At 38.4% G+C, this 13,975-nt stretch overlaps 1 protein-coding gene across 2 annotated transcripts in view; it reads left to right on the top strand.

The window, feature by feature from the left end:
- The window catches only part of PHEX (phosphate regulating endopeptidase X-linked), a 276,100-nt gene that overhangs the window by 67,411 nt on the left and 194,714 nt on the right, over positions 1-13,975 (top strand). For both annotated transcript variants that reach the window (XM_072615274.1, XM_072615275.1), the window contains 4 exons: positions 6,483-6,551; positions 8,310-8,426; positions 12,144-12,227; positions 13,063-13,208. In XM_072615274.1, coding sequence (XP_072471375.1) covers positions 6,483-6,551; positions 8,310-8,426; positions 12,144-12,227; positions 13,063-13,208 — 416 coding nt within the window. The remainder of the gene's footprint in view (positions 1-6,482; positions 6,552-8,309; positions 8,427-12,143; positions 12,228-13,062; positions 13,209-13,975) is intronic.

Here is a 13,975-nt window from a genome sequence, read left to right as displayed (position 1 = left end):
AGAAGCAGTGAACTCTAGTGCTAGCTGTGTGTATCAGCGATGTATGATGGACCAATGCTATTGACTATCTAGGTGAAGGATTCCCTGGAGATACGCTCTAATATAATTAGATAGGAGATTCTGTGTCACAGAATCTGATGGTTCAATGCCAATTCCATGCCATGATGACAGATCATCCCTCTTGAAGAGAATTTTTTAAAGAAGACTCATTCTTCAATTCCATAACTATACCAACCTTCTGAATGTCTTCATACAAAGTAAATTGGGGACTCTCTCAACCAGACTTAAAGAAATGTAGACATTTGATGAATTCCTGATGATAGGACTAGCATAGGGAAACTTGAAATCTTTCAGGATAAATAAATAAAATACTAAAACTAAATAAAACTAAACTTTCAAAGGATAGGGAAGGGTAGAGAAATAGAGCAAAAAGGAGAAAAGAAAGCAACCTCAATTTCTTTTAGGATTTCAGGGAGACTGGAAGTTTGAAAAGTTGTTAATATCGATGAAATTGACTCTTAGAGACTGCTATAGAACTTTCATGATATAATGTGAAAAATTAAAAGGTGTTTTACATAAAAAGTAAAATTATGGCAAATGCAGAATTTTAAAAATACAATATATATTGGGAGGCAGTGTGATGGAATGGAAAGAGTTTTCTGGACTTGGAGTCAGGAAATATTTAGGTTCAATTCTTGACTCTTAGGTTCAATCTCTTGACTCTGGTTATATCAGTTTGAGCAAGTCACTTTAACTTAGTTTCTTCATCTGTAAGATGGGAATACTGTTGCTTAAAATAGCAAATAAGAGAATTGTTTTGAGGAAAATGACATGCTAAGTACATTACAAATATCTTGTGATCCTTATAATATCTTGTGATCCTGGTAGGAAGGTACTATTATAATCCCCCTTTTATAATTGAGGAAACTGAAGCAGACTGTGGTTGAATGATACTTTTTTAGTAGAGGAAACTGAGGCAGGCAGAAATTAAGTGATCCACACAGCTCGTTAAGTATCTGAGATTGGATTTGAACTTAGGTCTTCCTGACTCCAGGCTCAGCACTCTGTTCACTGTGCTCATTAGATGCCTCTAATTAAAAAGTGAGACAGTCACTGGCCTAAAAGAAGAGAAAGGAAAAATGTAAGAGGGGAATAATCAGATAATCAGGTTCTTTTGGGTGAAAGCCATGAGTAGATGACTATATGCTCTGTGTCCCTATGGTCATGGATTAGTATCAGACCTTAAAAATTAGGTGATGTATACTTGAAAATACTTACCTCTTATTCCCACTTTCCATCTTCTTCTTTGAATGATTCCTAAAGCTTGAAGGGACCTAACAGATAAATAAGGGGACAATTGTTTAAGCATCTGCTATGTGCCAGGGCCTGTGCTAAGCAATTTTTACAGATATCTCATTTGATTCCATGAGCTAGATGCCATTATGATCCCCATTTTGCAGTTAAGGAAACTGAGGCTCAAGAGGTAAAGTGCCTTGCCTAAGGTTATACAGTCTGAAACTTAAACATATACCTTCTGATTCTTCTGTGTTCCACTGGACCACAATGCTACTTTGAAATGCAATTGATGAGCTGGACCATAATTCAGCAGCTATGATAGCCACTTAATATATCTGCCATCATGCGCTGGTCGTTCTGAGGTAGTGATTTTGTTACATGGCCTTCAAACATCACTTCTATCTCCTGGGGATGATTTCTTTGAATCAACTTACTATTACAGTATAACAAAGAGACAATGGGAATTTGTAGGCAACAGACATGGAATACCATGCTCTCTGAAGAATTATGATTGCAGGTCACCCAATGCACAGAAGGTAGGCACATGATTAGTGGATGTTGGTTGCAGCACATGACCAGTGAAGAATGCCTAAGAGGAATGACTTAAAGGATGGCATCTGAGAAATACAAGATCAGAAAAGGAGGTGGGCCAGTCATGCAGCAATAAGGAGGAGTGGATGGACAGGCTGTCCACTCCTTACAAGCCACAGAGTGTCCAAATATCTAGAGGAAGCTATGTTTAATGAATACTCGGAGAGGGACTTCCAGGAGAACATGGAAAGGTTTACACAGGATGCAAAGGTGCTGAGGGGGGATGATCTACACCTTTGGTGGGAGTGCCCACACTAGTGACATTGCAAGTGTATTGAAGTGTGGCAGTAAAAGACTAAGTATGAGTAGGTTCCTTACTAATAATGACAACGATAGTAGCTAACATTTATACGGTGTTTACTATGTGCCAGGCACTGTGCTAAGACTTGATCCCCACAACAACCCTGGGAAATAGGTACTAGTATTATCTCCGTTTTATAGATGGAGCGTACAGAAGTATACATATGCATATATATAAATATACATACATACATATATATATATATACATATATATATATATATATATACATACACACATATATGTTTCAGTTGTGGTAGTTGGCTCAGGGTCCCTCAGTTAGTAAGAGTCTGAGACTAGATTTGAACTCAGGTCTTTCAGACTTCAGGCTCAGTGCTCTATCCACTGGGCCACCTAGCTTTCTAAACCATCATGATAAGTGCTAGTTTTTCTTCCAGGTTCTGTATTGATCGCTATAATTTTTGTGCCTGGATTCCTCCAGTTGTTCCTTTTACTCTCCAAATCGTAGCTAAAACACATTTGTTTGAAGGTAGAAGAACTTAGCGTGGACCCTATGAGGCTGTTATGTACTTATACATTCGGTAAATTCAATCCAAGTGTGTCTATGTATGTGTGTGGCCAATTTCAGCATGTACACTAATGTGCTCATATGGAAGAGTTAACGTTCTAACCAAAGCTCAGCTCCTGATTTCTCCTGATTCCAGCTGCAAGATTCCATCTCTGGTGGTTTCAAATTTAGTTTCCCTTTTCCCCACTGGGGGCTTTCCTCAGTGGCTGTTGGCTTGCTTACTTTTTGGAAATGTGATGCTTTTTGGAAGTATCTGCTTCAAGACAACAAATCTAGAGAGGATGCTAACGTTTTAATTTCAGTTGTAGTAGCTGACATGGTAGGATGTAAATTTGTGCAGCAACCCTAATACCAGTGTCACTTGGTCACCTTGTATGTGTTAGAATGGCAAACGTAAGGCATTCAGCTGGAAAACTTTTATGTTATTGTCTAACTTTTTAGAAACAAGCAGAGCTTGGAATGCCTGGATGACTTGTCAAATGAATCTTTCCTCTGACTGGCAAGGAGTTACATTCAGATGTGACCTGAGTGGAAAGAACCTTATGAATCTTTATGTATCATTGTCATGTAAATATTGGGGTATTTTTGCACCCAAAGAAACATTACCCTATACCTACAGAGAAAGTGCCTGCTGAGAATAAGAGGAATTAATTTTTACCACTATGTCCTATCTCAAACTGCTCAGAAAATAAGCACTTGTCTAACTGAAATGCTTGCTGTGTGTGTATGTATGTACGTGTGTATGTATATATGTGTGTACACATGTGTATGTATACAAGATATATGTACGTATATGTGTGAGCATACAGGTGGGTATGTGTATATGTATATAATATATATTTATGTATATATTGTGTATGCATGTATATAATTGTGTGTGTGGGTGTGTATGAGAGACATTGGGATATCCATTAGGGATCAATCCAAACTTCCAGAAAAAGTCTGTCTTTAATATCCTCAAGTTTACTTTGTCTGAGGGGACAGTAAGAGTTATAACAAAGGAAAGTGGAAGTCTTGTGTCAATCTGATCCTGACTGAGTGTTTTGGACAGTTGGGGCTGCCTGAGTACGTGTTACTATTTAGGGAAAACAATGATGTCATATTGTTATCACTCAAGTTCCCACTTTGTTCAACCTTGCAGCTACGTGCACAAAGATGGCAAAGAGTTGTTTTATTAGACATGAAATCTTTCTCATTTTTCTGTCTCGCCTTTCTCTACATCATTATTACCAGATGTTTCTTTCCATAATCTCTGGGTGCTTCCTATCTAGGGATTTGTTATAATTAAAATATCAGTTCATGTACAATTTGAGGAAAAGTCTCTTGTTTCCTGTGGAATGTGTTACATTCTGCATTTCTTTCCTTTTAGATTGTAATATTCAGATTTGTTATAAATATAAGAACTTTAAAAAAATTATACACATTCTTTATGTCAATGTAGTCAGTTTAGGACTGCCTGGGAAATATCCAGGTTTTGACTGATACCTAAGAGATGTTCCAATTTTTCATACCCTTTCAAAAAACCTAGCTTTAAAAATGATTTGGAGTATGAGGAAAGCAACTAGTACTGCCTTAGTCTGCTTCTTCATCTATAAAATGAGGAGGTTGTAATAACTGCCACCAACGCAGAGGATTTTTTAAAAAAAGTTTCTTGTGACATTACTTAATAGTCTTATTCAATCTGTTTAAATGATTCCTTGAAATCATAAACAACCTTAAGTTCAACTAAATTTCATTTGAAATATCAGACATTTGGAACTTTTGGATATTAATAATTGCCTTTCTTGGTACTGCTTGTCTTGTGCCTTGGGTCTTTCCTTTCCATGAGACTTATTCTCCTCAAGAGAAATGCCAAATGGCTTGAGTTGCTAGATTTAAAGCCAAGGTATCATATATGTAATTCCATATTTAATGGTCTAGGGTTACACCAAGGATTTTGAAGAAACTCTACAATGTTGGCTTGATTTCAGCTTGATGTGAGCTCTGTGACTGAGCTTTCACAGGCAAATGAAGGAGAAGAGTTGGTGAAGGTAGGAGAAAGAGCACAGTTATCCCTTCCACATTGTGGTTGGCACAGTACCACTGTGATCTGGAAAATCCATGAAGAAGTCTGAATTTTTTCATTTTCTTTTGTAGGGTGTTTATAGTATCTTATTGTAAAATTTGGGTTGATATTATATACATGCTATACCTATATTTTATACATATCTGAGTTTCTAAATTTTTTCTGTATTGTCTGTTGCCCTTTGTGTGTCATCTGCAGCTTCTCTAAAACATCCCCCAAAGTCCTATTTAATTTCTTATGCTGACCTGTGACATACTGAAACCTCGATGGGGAAAGTCTTGATGTGGAAGGGAAAAGTGTACTAGCCTAGGAAGTGGGAAAAATGTTCTACTCCCATTGCTAAAGGTGTGTGACTTCAGGCAAGTCACTTCATCTCTTCAAACCTTAGTTTTTCTCATCTGAAAAATGGGGGGTTAATTTCCTAATGAGAGCTCCAATGTCCCTTCAAGCTCCAGAATTACATTATTTTATTATTTAATCAATCAATCAAGAAGCATTTATTAAGCACTTACTTTGTTCCCCCAGTACTGAGGAGATGAGGATGAGGAGACAAGAAAAAAGCAAAAAACAAAACAAAAGCGGTTACTACTCTCAAGGAGCTTTCATTCGAAAGAGAGAGACCACAGGTATATAGAAGGAAAGTACCATTTGAGGAGAAGGCATTAGGAACTGGGTGAACCAGTAAAAGCTGGCTGCAGACAGTACCATCTAAGCTGAGTCACGAAAGAAGCCAGCAATGCTAAGATGAACAGGGAGAGTATGCCAACGATGGGAGACAATGCAAACCTACAGAAAGGGAAAATGGTGGACTGGACCTTATTTAAAGGACAGGAATGTATAGGGATAATGGAAATGTAGGAGAAAGCCATGTTGTGAGGAGCTTCATGTCACAAACCAGAGTTGATCTTTGCTCTGCGTGGCCATAGGGAACCACTGGAGTTATCTGAATAGAGAGTGACACAAAGAGACCAGGACTTTTGGAAATCACCATGGCTACTGTGTAGAGTGTGGATTAGAGTATGGAGGAATTAGAAGGCTATTGAAATAGTCCAAGTAAGACATGGTGAAAGTGTCTGTGAGAAAGGAGAAAAAGTCGTATCTAAGAAACATAGAGAAGATGACAAGATTTAGTAACATTATATATGGGGTGAATTAGAGTGAGAAATTGAGGAAGATATTGAAGGATGGAGCTTTGATGATTAATAGGATGATGCCCTTAAATGTAAGTTTTGCCTAACACATTTGATATTGTTTTGTCATTCAGCCACGTCTGACTCTTTGTGAGGGTTTTTCTTGGCAAAGATACTGGAGTGATTTGCCATTTCCTTCCTTGTCTCCATTTTACAGATGAGGAACTGGGACAAATAGGGGTTAAATGATTTGCCCACGGTCAGAAAGCTAATAGAGTCTGAAGGCATATTTTAAAGTCAGATCTTCCTGATTCCAAGCCCCATCCTCTTTCTGTTGTGCCACCTAGTTGCCTAATACTAGTAGGCAAAAGTGCTTGTTGACTAATTGATTTGTAATGATAATTTATCAAATTGCAGAAGTTGTCATTTGCTGAATTCCTTATTTGTACGCAGCACTGAGTACATTTTTTAATGATAATAAAAAAAAATCTTTCAGTAGAGCCAAGTATCTGTAGTACAATACAAAAGACTGCAGTGGATTTCTAACTTGGTGATATTTTTTTTTTAACAGCTAGACCAAGCCACTCTCTCCTTAGCTGTGAGGGAAGATTATCTTGATAACAGCACAGAAGCTAAAGCTGTAAGTTGTTTTTACCTTTTATTGCCTGTCTTTGCCAAGTGGAACCCTCTTTTCAAGTTCATAGTTCAAAATTAGAAATGGACTATGCAGCTACCCTGAGAATCTTCTAGATGCTTTGTGTAGGAAGATATGTTGGCTTCTTCTGACTTTGGTCTTTTAGAAGACATGGGTATTTGAATTATATTAGTCCCTTTCCTCAAAGAGATGTTTTTCTTTTTAAATTTAAAATTTTATTATTTTATTCTGAACTTAAACACTCTCCCCTCCCCTAAATAAAGGCTCCTTTGCATACACACAGCACAAGTAAAAAAAAAAGAATTCCATATGAGACCATGACTAGAGGTTTTTTTTTTCCCACCAAAGAAACAGTAGAATATTCTACATAAATGGAATAGATGAGACAGTTCATTACAAATAAGAACATAGTAGAAGGTGAGTTCCCAAGTGTTGAGGGAATTCCTAATAGAAGAAGGAAGGGTCAGTTGGTATTAATCAACTTCCTGGGTTATCCTAATCTGAAGAGCCCCTAAAGACTGGGTTAGAGCAGGAAAAATATTAAGTACTTTGGGAGATTCTTCTAAGACTCTGAGTGAATTGAATGCTTCTAGAAGATGTTTAATCTTTCTTTCCCTGCTAATCCCCTCTACCCACTAGCTGTTGGGGTTACAGTTCTAGGGTAAGACAGTACTGAACTGGAGCACAGTAAAAGCTCACCTCTCCCTCCTCACTTTCCTGGATACCTGAGGTGACTTTCTATTTTGGAGAAAAAGTGCAAATTCCAGACTCACTAGCTTGGTGACGGGCCACGTGCCTTTCATTTTGGAATGGCATGGAAGGAACATCTCCTGAGCTATGATTTCCCTCACTGCTCATGAAATTCTGTCTTTCCTTTTGGCTGAGGGTCTGTTGGAGGGGAACCTGTACAATGACTTATTATTGCCTTTTACCCAGATAGAAAGGATATCAAAAGTAAGAAACTCCATATTTAGAAAGGAAGGTAGCCACTTGAACTCAAGGGAAAACTCCTTTATTTGCCAGACTATTAAGTTCTCTCAGAATAACATGTCAGGAGCACAGTGAAACTTTTATGGATATTCATGGAGTAAATTTTAATGTTTCAGTGGATGCCTGCCTTCTTGCTGGCCTCTTCTGAGATGAGAACTAGGTTCTTTGTGAAAACGAACTTTTCACAAAATGAAATAAAAACAGAGAAAAAAAACCCCAAACAAACCCAAACCAACAAACAAGCCAGGAAGACAAACCACATTCTTACTTTCAGTATTGGTGTTAGGGTTGATGAATCAGTTCCTCACAGTCTCCCATGCTGCTAGATCATGCTCCTTTTAGACACTATCACTCTTTTTCATTTTATTAAGGTTTCACTTTCTTGGAAATAGGACTTTTGAACTTTTGGTTATTATTTTGGATTTTTAAAAAATTGTTCAAATCTATCGCATCCATTTGTGTGTGTCTAATAACAAGTATTATAAGTTTCTAGAAAAGTAATTCTCATTGATTTGTGATGTCTGACTGTCCCTGTCTCCCGTGGCAACAGTCCATGAGTGGTTATCAGTTGTCTCTTTCTCAAAGTGGTGGGTGGGTGAGTGGGTGGTGTTACATAAGGCTGGCACTGCACTATAAGTGCTGACTGAAAAGTTAAGGTATTTATTTCAGTTGGCATTTCTACCCTCTCCTGTTCTGGATCCAGACATTCTAAGAGATTGTTGTCATGGTCACTTGGCTCTCCTTTATTTCCAGTACCGAGATGCCCTTTACAAGTTCATGGTGGATACTGCGGTGCTTTTGGGTGCTAATATCTCTCGAGCTGAGCATGACATGAAATCAGTGCTCAGGCTGGAAATTAAAATAGCCGAGGTGAGTAAATAAAAGGTGCCATTGGTACTGTTGCTAAAAAGCTTAGTGTAAGAAATAAGTCTTGAATTTATGAGACACACCTGCTCAAAGAACCTTAACATTGTGCCTCGTAGCATCCCTTTGGTATTTAAGAAGACACTGGTAGGCCATGTCCAGTTGTCCTAATCTACATCTGGGCATTGGACCCAGATGGCTCCAGAAGAAAAAGTGAGGATGGTGACTTTGCACAGCCCTCCCTCACTTAAATCCGATTCACCTGCAAGTCATGACATCACTTCCCTGATGTCATGGTCCTCTCTGAGAACCAAGGGCAAGCAGCAGGATACTGGCACCACACTTTCCTAAGAGTGCTTAGCTGTGGTGAGTATACATCACTGTCTGCAGAAGCACTGTGGTGATATATAATGGGAAGCAGGAGAGCTGCCTATGGAGACTTTCCATATGTGTGAGGCAATTAGACATAGTAGGTCTACAGCAAATACTTGCTGACATAGGAACAAGGAGGAATTAGACACCTTTATCCAACCCCATTCTTGATTCCACTACTTCATAGGAAGAAGCCTGGGTGTAGATCTTGGTTTGGGAGAAATAAATCAACAAATACTGAATGGGTCATTGTGATGGAGAGTCGATGAGGGACCCAGGTTGCTAGCCTTGTTCACGGCTCTTTACCAGCAGAAATATGAGGGAGAAAATTCTAAAAGATTTCTGTGTCCAGTGGGAGCCAGTACAGTTAAATCTAATTATGGAGACCACCTATGATTCCAGGGGATAAAAGGGAGATTTTTAGCAAGCAGATTTTTGAATACAGGTTTGTTATAGTTATTCTAGAGTTTGGCAACCCTTTTGAAGTAACTTATCAAGTCTGTATTCATTCCCTTGTGAGGGATGGAGAGGACACTGACAGGCTTGCCCTGACCCCAGTCCCCACCATGACCTGAACACTCCTCCCTCCACAATCTTATGTGTTGCTCCAGGAATGGTAATCTGGCAAGCCTGTGCATCATGGATTTCTGACCTTCTGGTTTACCCTCTATTTTCTACTAAATACTTAAAAGGCTTTGCTTATAGTGGAACTGCAGGTGTCTAAGTGTGATTGATTCTGATTTACATCAGAGGCCACCAGGGGCAGAACTTGGCAGCTGGCTGCCACTTTTCCCCACTCTATGCTCTGTTTCCAAAAATACCTGGGTAACTTGTCTGTATTCCATTGGGAGAGTCTGATTTTCTGCTGCAACCTAGACATAGTTATCCCTAACTACTGCCCTTGGTACCACTAGGCAATTAAAAGGGAAGTAAAATATAGGATCTTACCTCTTGAGGAACTTTACAGGCTAAGGGGGAGGGGAAGCTAATTCAGGGTAGCACAAATAAATCCTTCAAACAGAATTATAGAAATGTGTGTACAGGACCAATGACAGACATACATTTAGTATGAAAAGGCCTTCATGGACGAGATCCATCCATTAATCCATCCATCCATCCATCCATCCTTCCATCCTCCATTTATTCATTCATTGAGGCTGCTAGGTGACATAGTGACTGGAGGGCAGAGTCTAGAATCAGGAAGACCTGAGTTCAAATCTAGAATCACTTAGACACTTACTAACCTTGGGCAAGTCACTGAACTTCTGTTTGCCTCAGTGTCCTCAGTTGTAAAATGGGGATCATAATAGTACCTGTCTCCCAAAGGTGTGTGAAAATTAAATGAGATAGTAAGAATACTTCCACCGCATCCCAGGCCAGTACCAGTTATCTTGGCATTTGTCTTGCCACTGGACTTCAGTGATTCTAGAGAAAAAAGTGAGGCTGATGACTTTGTGCAGGCATGCCTCACTTAAATCCAATTCTTGGGCAAGTCAAGAGATTACCCCATGATGTTATCATCCTTTGTGAGAATGAAGAACAAACAACAACGATTTGTAAAGTGCTTAGCACAATTCCCAGCACACAGTAGATGTTTAATAAATGCTTGTTTTCTCCCTCCCTCCCTTTCTTCCTTCCTTCTTTCTTACTTCAAGAGCTAAAGTAGGGCAAATTTAGTATGAGGAGATCACCTTAATGTAAGACTCTAAAGTTCTCATAAAAATAATTTTTATTTTTTAGAAGGAGAACTGAGAGCCATGGTGTGATATTTAAGTGGGTGGTATGATAAAGAATGTATTCCAATGGGACCATTATTGCTGCTGAGCATAGAAAATGTTAAATATATGAAGGGTTGGAAGTTTGTTTGCAGGGAAAGCAGGACACCCGAGTGATGAAGTCATGTAGGGTCTAGTGTTTCTTAAACTGTGGGTTGTGAAAAATTTGGCAAGAATGAAATGTTTCTGAACGCACCACAACCAAAAATTAATTAAAAATCAAATGTGTTCTGACTCTGAGGTATAATGAATCTCCACTTACCCATTGGTTCTGAACACAAAGTCTGCAGACTTTGCACTGTGCGTGCCCTCGGGCCATGCAAATACTAAAAAAATGTTGCCAATGGTGAAAAGGGCTCAGCAGTGGAAAAAGTTTAAGAAGTTCTGATGTAGACTGTAAGCAAGGAGACTTGAGAGGGTATGAAAGGACAGGGCTGGAGACAGATTTGGGAGTGTGTGGAAAGATGGAAATGGAAACTATGCATTTAGAAGAGGGGTCTAGGAGGCATCTCAAGTCTAGAGGAATTTCTGGGAAAAGAGGAATTAGAGAGTATAGTAATTTAAAAAAGAAATATTGGAAAATAATGGCTTCCAGATCATCTGATCTTCTTCAAAAATAATTTTCTCCCATTCTAGGAAAAAGGGATGGTCCTATTGATATATTGATGATATAATGACATCATAATTATCTGGATAATTCTGATAAAGAGGAGTGTCATAGTAAGATACTATAACTGTACTATAAGTCATAAGACATGGGTTCAAGTCTTGCCTTTGATATGGATTAATTGTGTCACTCTGGGCAAGTCACTTTACAGTGTCCCCAGGAAAATTTGTAAGACTATAAGATTAGTTGCTGAGGTGTATTGTTCCAGAGAGTTTTAGTACTGGGAAACTATACTATTCATTTACTGATAAAATCACAGATCTGGATCACTCCACCATGCCCCTTATCTCACTCCCAGAAATTTTCAGGTGCAGGAAGGGTATTCTCCAGAATTACCTAGCTTCACTTAGCTTTTGAAATCTAGTCTTATTCAGGTTATAGTCATCATTGTCAGCATTTCAGATTAGATTATCCTAATGTATGGCTCTTGTTAATGAAATTTCATATATAATAAGACAGAAAATTTTTTAAGCTTAGTTCTACCTAAGATGAAATTTTGTGTGGTGTCCAACTGTGGGAAGGAGAGAGTATAGGGGAGGTGAAGTCTCAAAAAGAGAGGTGACACAAAAGAAAAGATGGAAAGATAGGGGTTTTCCAAAAAAGGGGGAATGATATGTGTGACTGGCACAGAGGATGGCAAGCTTAGCTTGAGGGGATCATTTTAATTCAATTCAGCAAGTATTTACTGAGCCTCAGCTATGTGGCAGGTACTGTATGAGACACCGAGGAAGAAAAGGACAAAAATGAATCCACTCTTGCCCTCAAGGGCTTATCATTAAAATCCATGATGATGAAGAATTTTAATTTGATTGGAACAGGCATTAGAAATCATAGCTGGGTTCTCAGAAGTCACATAGTAAGCAAAAAAAAAAAGCTCTTAAAAAAATAATTTGGGTTTTTTTCCAACAGATAATGATCCCACATGAAAATCGAACCAGTGAAGCTATGTACAATAAAATGAATATTTCTGAACTGAGTGCCATGATACCCCAGGTTGGTACAAAAAATCTGAAAAATTTTCATTTTAACTGATTGTTTAAAAAAGCAAGATGGGAGGATTTTTTGCTTAAGAAAAATACCTTTTCAGTTTCTTGTTATCACTGTCTCTGCCAGCAACTAGAGAAATAGGATGTCCACTGGCTTAATGGATTTAGGTGACTCAGTTCTGATCATGGCACATGGAGAAGATATAGCCTTTCCTACTGCTGCAAGAATTTGTGATTGGTTTACTTCTATTTGACAGCTACAGATTTGGATTCAGAGGACCTAGGTTCAGATTCTGACTCTGCCTTGGGCAAATCAGTTCACTGTTTTGGACCTCAGTTTCCTCATCTGTAAATAAGGAGGTTGGATTAGATAATCCTCAAGGCTCCTTATGGCTCCAAATATTTGATCCTATAATCTAATGCTCCTACGATTCTTTTAGAACTTGCCTGGGAGGATGCCCAAGAGAAAGGTGAAAAATGACATTCCTATGTGCTGCCAAAATCTGCGCACTGCCCAGGAATGTGTTTTGTTTTCTATAACAAGCAGGTATAGATTTTAAGGAATTGGAAGCTCATTTTTTAGACTGGACTTATCACTTCTGGAGGAGAGGTACTGTTGGGTTGAATTTCATCTTTTACATCAAATTCTCTTCTGGGGACTCAGATTCCCACTTGTGAACTGAAGGGATTGAACTAGATGGCTTATGAGGTCTGTGTTTTCCAGATCTGGGTCTCTCATCCTCTTTTTAAACAACTGAATACATATTGTCAGCATATTTGCCTATCTTTTATCATGTTCCTCAGTAACTAACTTCTTCTGTTTTTCCCCTTTTTCTTTTCAGTTTGACTGGCTCAGTTATATCCAAAAGGTCATAGATACGAAGCTCTATCCTGACCTCAAGGACATAGGCCCATCAGAAAATGTGGTGGTCCGAGTGCCACAGTACTTTAAGGATCTATTCAAAATACTAGGATCCGAGAGGAAAAAGTAAGGCCTTCCTTAGGAATTTCACTTTGTTCAGTGCTAAGTTTCAAATCTCTTTCTTGTCACTTTAAAATAAATTTCTAAACAAGATCATATTTAGTGAAAATTAAAAAAGAAAAGCCGTAGGGAAAAATGTGTGGCCCGTTGAGAAAGAGAGATTAGGCCTCTAACGCAACATGAGTGTAAATAATGGGCTCGTGGAAATGATTACACACCCATGATGTTTCTACCCCAATTCGCAGCCCTCTTGGGTAAAAATGACTTAGATGGCCTAAACTGTTTATTATCTCCCCTGGTGTTTATGAAATGAGCATGTAATGATGTTATTTGTCTGTGCTTTCTACAGAACTGTTCCTTTTTCATTTCATTTCGTACAAGGTTTTTGCTTCTTTCTGTCAGTTATCTTGCAGCCAAACTTGTTTTGTAAGGGTTAGCTATTTTGCAAGACTAAACATCCTTAAAAATGAAAAGATAGAAAACCATTATGGGAAGCTCTTGGTATATGCGTGTGTATGTGTGTGCATGTGTGTGTGTGTGTGTGTGTGTGTGTGTGTGTGTATGAACAGGAAAGGGAGTACAAACAGTAATAAAGCTATTTCAGGAAGTATTATTTTTTAAAAAAATAATAAGATTGAGGATGTATTACCTTGTAACCTTAGTACAAAACAGCGCATGTAGTAACTGCAAATTCTTATGATCCCTGGGAAATAGAATCCCACTTATCCTTTAAGCTATTTGTGTTTGATTGATAATTAACTCAGCTAGAAAAA

Source organism: Notamacropus eugenii, chromosome 5, assembly GCF_028372415.1.
Source record: "Notamacropus eugenii isolate mMacEug1 chromosome 5, mMacEug1.pri_v2, whole genome shotgun sequence".
Lineage (NCBI taxonomy): Eukaryota > Metazoa > Chordata > Mammalia > Diprotodontia > Macropodidae > Notamacropus > Notamacropus eugenii.
Note: the sequence above shows the minus strand (reverse complement) of the source record. Positions and strands in the feature narration are given on the sequence as shown.